The 5,654-nt window shown below is 34.9% G+C and overlaps 1 protein-coding gene across 1 annotated transcript in view; it reads left to right on the top strand.

Annotated features, from left to right (window-relative positions):
* VMP1 (vacuole membrane protein 1) overlaps positions 1-5,654 on the top strand; it is a 152,169-nt gene that overhangs the window by 112,977 nt on the left and 33,538 nt on the right. The window contains exon 8 of the mRNA XM_011953771.1: positions 5,296-5,376. Coding sequence (XP_011809161.1) covers positions 5,296-5,376 — 81 coding nt within the window. The remainder of the gene's footprint in view (positions 1-5,295; positions 5,377-5,654) is intronic.

The raw sequence follows: 5,654 nt of genomic DNA, 5'->3' as shown, positions 1-5,654 counted from the left end.
AAAAATAAAAAAATAAAAAATAAAAAATAAAAAAAAATAAAAAATATTGTGTATTATGAGTGTGTATTTTTACCTAGCTTTTTTCTTTTACTTGGACTAAAAAGAACAGCAAAATTTGTTTAAATTTTTTTTTTAGTTTTATAAAAGGGATTTTTTTGGTTTTGGTTTAGCTTTTTGGTGGTGGTAGTTGTGTGAGTAATAGAGTCAACTTTATTAACAATATACATAGAATAAAATTCTCATAAAAGCAAGTGAGAATATACATATTTTAGTTAATAGACAATATTATTCTAAAATCAACATAAGAAAGAGCTGCCAAATTATACAAATAATGAAAAAATACTGAAGTTGTTTTTAGAAAAGCAAAGAACTTTTAAAACTACAGAGCAACAAGGAAAGCAAAATTGCACATAACATATAAAACATTTTGAACAATAAAAGAATAACGTTTTCAGTAAAATTATTACATAAAGCTGTTAAAACCATATAAGTAAGTTTTATACATGTGACACTAAAAGTGAAATAAATTTGGGCCTGGCGCAGTGACTCAAGCCTGTAATCCCAGCACTTTGGGAAGCTGAGGAGGGTGGATCTTCTAAGCTCAGGAGTTTGACACCAGCCTGGGCAACATGGTGAAACTCCATCTCTACTAAAAATACAAAAAAATTAGCCAGACGTGGCTGTGTGTGCCTGTAGTCTCAGCTGCTCAGGAGGCTGAGGCAGGAGAATCGCTTGAACCAGGGAGCCAGATGTTGCAGTGAGCCAAGATCACGCCACTTCACTCTAACCTGGGCAACAGCGAGACTCTGACTAAAAAATAATAATAAATTTAAAATAAGAAACAATAAAATATGTTCGTGTTTATGAAATGTAAACATTAGTTATTTTACTATTCTAAAATACCAATACAGTGCTTTTCTGGTTTTGTTTTCATACACTGGCAAGGAAAAAAATCAAGAAAATACTCTCCATCAAACTGCATATTATGCTAATGTTTATTTTCTTGAAATAAAAACAACTGTGCATACTTCGTATTAATATAATTTCAGTAAATGTTTGTAGATTATTTGATATATAATGTAATTTAAATTCTGAGAATATTGTGAAAGACCTCAGAAAAAAATTATGGGAACTGAAAGTAGCATGGTCACTGTATATGTTAAATAGATAATAAAATTTGTGAAATCTTTTTTCAGTAGATGACTTTCACTCTTTTTAAAAAGTAAAGCTCTCCATTAAAAAGACGCTTTACTTGTTTTCCTTATAATACATGCCAGCTTCAAATTTAAAAAATAAAAAAGGTAAAAGGAGGTTTCAGCTTCATGTGTTTGGATAGATTAACTCTTCTTGCTCAAATAAAGATTGTTAGAGCTCCCTTAAAGATAACTAATGAGGAGCACCCAGGCATCTGAAAGAACAAGAAGTCTGTTTTTTGTTCTTGCCTAATTGCGGTTAAGCAAAGATACTCTTCCCTAAAAGGGAAAAATGGCTCCTTACTTGTTATTCCTCTTTGTTAGTAATGATCACTGTGTTTTGACCTGTTTTCAGGATGTTTTTTAAACCATGTTTTCTTGATCTTCCGTAGTCTTAAGTATCTTTGTATATTATTAGGTGATCTGCATAATGTTTAATCATTTTTTTCTTTATATAAACCAGTTGGTATAATTGTACCTCTTTTCCTATTTAAGTTTGTATATGTATGTATGATTCTATAGAGTAGAAAAATGCCATCAGTTTGAAATGATGGCACAATCTTAGCCACTTGGTTTAAATAAATAGAAAATTCTAAAGCCTTAAAATTAAGATAATGCTCTTTGGCAAACTCAGAAAAAGAAAGGAAATTAATATAAATGAAAGGTGGACACTAAACTTTCTAAATACAATACCTGTAGATCTTTTCTATACCATTTAATGTAAAAAAAACTAATTTTCTGTAATTGTATCTATTAAAGGTGACATTAATGCTGATAGAAAAATATTCCCACATATATCTGACTTGGAAAACTTATTTATAAAAATTGTGCTGTCTTTAAAATAAAATTTGTATGCTTTTGTTGTTGTTTACTTTACCTTTTCTTAGCAATTGAATACAGTCTTCCCAGCCGGGCGCGGTGGCTCACGCCTGTAATCCCAACACTTTGGGAAGCCGAGGCGGGCAGATCATAAGGTCAGGAGATGGAGACCATCCTGGCTAACACAGTATTTTGTATTTTTGTAAAAAATACAAAAAATTAGCCGGGCATGGTGGCGGGCACCTGTAGTCCCAGCTACTCGGGATGCTGAGGCAGGAGAACGGCGTGAACCCGGGAGACAGAGCTTGCAGTGAACTGAGGTCATGCCACTGTACTCCAGCCTGGGTGACAGAGCAAGACTCCATCTCAAAAAAAAAAAAAAAAGAAATGCAATCTTCCCTCTCATTAAAAGCAGATTTGCTATGAAAATTTTAAGGACTGTAAAGGAAGGCATTTTCCTAATTTTATATATTTAATTATTGTGCTATAGTAATTAAGATTTCATAACTAGTTTTTAATTTAATAGTATCTGTTGATACTTTAGACAATTAAAACATTTCTTTTTACCAATTTTTATTTAGTGCTTCAAATGGATTATAAACTTAGTAATTTGGGGGCTAATTGTGTAAATTGTTAAAAATAAATGGATTTTGCAGAAGGATAGGATTAGTGAAGAGGAGCAGTAAATAATAATAAAATATAATAAAAGAAGTAGAAATTAATTTGTTTTTAAAATAAGCTATATAGGAAAACTGATTTGATTATTTATTCTTATATGGTTTTAAATCAATAAAACTCAGTACTTCACACTTAATGCAATAGATGCTAAGAAAAAAATTAACTTTCAGCTAGAAATTTAAATAAAAATAGAAAATGCCCTTTGCTGCAGTAGTTCAGTTGTTTAAAAATACTAAATCTGAGGCCTGGGGCAGTGGCTCAACGCCTGTAATCCCAGCACTTTGGAAGACCAAGGTGGAAGGTCAGGAGTTTGAGACCAGCCTGACCAATATGATGAAACCCTATCTCTACTAAAAATACAAAAATTAGCTGGACGTGGTGGCATGCACCTGTAATCCCAGCTACTCGGGAGGCTGAGACAGGAGAATCGCTTGAACCCAGGAGGCGGAGTTTGCAGTGAGCAGAGATCGCACCATTGCACTCCAACCTAGGCAACAAGAGTGAAACTTTGTCTCAAAAAAAAAAATTAAATCTGATATAACTGACTTAGTGAAAAAGTAAGTCTAATCCCAGAAAGAAAAATTAATCATTATCTCTTTGGAAATAGATTATAAAATTGCTAAATTTTGTTGTAGGATTTAATGATTAACTTTGAAAGCCTATGTATTTGGACTTTAAAGTGTTTATATTGACTGATCTTTTTTTTTAAATATAGTTTGTTGGTTTGGTTTCTTTGATTTTCTCATCATCTTCAACAAGTAGAGTTAAGTTTTTTGTTTATTTGCTTTAATTTCAGTATTAACTACTGTGGTAACTTTGTAGGACTATTCTACACAGTATTATTTGTCAAAATGTTTTTGTAAGTGGGGATACACAGATTCTGTGCCAATTAGAGAAGTATATTTTTCAACTAGTTTGCTTTTCTGACTTTAAACTTTGTTTCTACTATCTATGATGGATCTGTCCAGCTTCTATAGTCTCTTTATTGTCTTTTAGAAAGTTGAACTAAGGCTGGGCGCGGTGGCTCAAGCCTGTAATCCCAGCACTTTGGGAGGCCGAGACGGGCGGATCACGAGGTCAGGAGATCGAGACCATCCTGGCTAACACGGTGAAACCCCGTCTCTACTAAAAAATACAAAAAACTAGCCGGGCGAGGTGGCGGGCGCCTGTAGTCCCAGCTACTTGGGAGGCTGAGGCAGGAGAATGGCGTAAACCCAGGAGGCGGAGCTTGCAGTGAGCTGAGACCCGGCCACTGCACTCCAGCCTGGGCGGCAGAGCGAGACTCTGTCTCAAAAAAAAAAAAAAAGAAAGTTGAACTAAAGGCTGGGCGCGGTGGCTCACGCCTGTAATCTCGGCACTTTGGGAGGCCGAGGCAAGCAGATCACCTGAGGTCAGGAGTTCAATACCAGCTTGACCAACATAGTGAAACCTCCACTCTACTAAAACTACAAAATTAGCTGGGCATGGTGGCAGGCGCCTATAATCCCAGCTATTGGGAAGGCTAAGGCAAGAGAATCACTTGAACCCGGGCAGCAGAGGTTCCAGTGAGCCGAGATTGTCCCACTGTACTCCAGCCTGGGCAACAAGAGTGAAACTCTGTCCCAAAAAAATTTAAAAAAAAAAGAAAGTTGGACTAAAGAGAGTGGAAGAGGTTCTATGATATGAAGACTTTATTAAGCATTTACACACACAAAAAGCATTTACACATTAGCTCATTTTTTGTCTTACAAACTATTTTCATTGGAATTTGGATTCCAATATATGCCATTTCAAAACCAGAAAAGAATTAAAGTCAAATATTTGTAGCATCAGCATACTGAAAGAACTAGCCAGCCGAATGCATGTTTCAACATGGGAGGAGGTAACAGAGTGAAATAAAAAGCACTGATTTCACAGTCTGAATATTGAATCATGTCCTGTCTTTGTCCCTAACTGACATTATGATCTTGATGATTTACCCTTTCTGAGTTGCAGTTTTGTGGTCTATAGATTGGGTATAATAATATCTACCTGCACACCAGAATTATTGAAGGCTCAAATAAAATCATGGTGAGAATGTTTTACAAAACTAGCACAAGCTGTGCAAATGTAGGATGTTCTTTTGCTTCTGGGATAATGAATGCTGAGTTATTGCCGCATAACTTTTTTTTCCATCTTCTGGCTAGTGATCGGCACAGATGTCTTCATTGGCCATCTTGAAAAATCCTATGAATTTCTACCCTGCTATCAATTAGATATGAAATCTGGCAAATTATAGAAGAGAGGAAAAGGTAGATGTTGTAGGCCAGTGTTTCCAAAATAATAAATTGGTTCATGGTTACTTTACAATATTTTGTTAATCCCTAGAATATCCAGAGAGAATACTAAATTTAAAGTTACAGTGTTTTGGTTTATTCTTAAAATGTGGTAAGAGCTTAACTTTAAGGATATAATATTCTATCATTATTTTACTTGTGTTTCAGTGAACAACCTACTGTGATTTTTTTCATCATTCATCTTATTAATCAGTGTCATCAGATCATGAGATTTTTAATAAACTCTGGAAAGAACCATCTTCCTTCTTTTCCTACTTTTCATTAATGTTTCTAAATTTGCCTTTTTACAGGACTTTGCCTCCCGGGCCAAACTGGCAGTTCAGAACCTAGTACAGAAAGTTGGATTTTTTGGAATTTTGGCCTGTGCTTCAGTAAGTGAATTGTATTAAAACAGAACTTTTACTAAGTGGTAGTGTTATATTTTGATCCATATATACTCCTGAATTAGCAAAAATGCTATCACTTTTATTGGGTATGTAATTTTGTGAATCATTCACTTTTTTTTTTTTTTTTTTTAAGATAGAGTCTCCCTCTTGTCACCCAGGCTGGAGTGCAGTGGCATGATCTCAGCTCACTGCAACCTCCGTCTCCCGGGCTCAAGCAGTTCTCCTGCCTCAGCTTTACACATTAGAGAAATGTTTTCCCTAAG

The sequence above is a fragment of the Colobus angolensis genome, unplaced genomic scaffold (assembly GCF_000951035.1).
Source record: "Colobus angolensis palliatus isolate OR3802 unplaced genomic scaffold, Cang.pa_1.0 Scaffold37, whole genome shotgun sequence".
Lineage (NCBI taxonomy): Eukaryota > Metazoa > Chordata > Mammalia > Primates > Cercopithecidae > Colobus > Colobus angolensis.
This window is presented reverse-complemented; position numbering and strand designations above follow the sequence as displayed.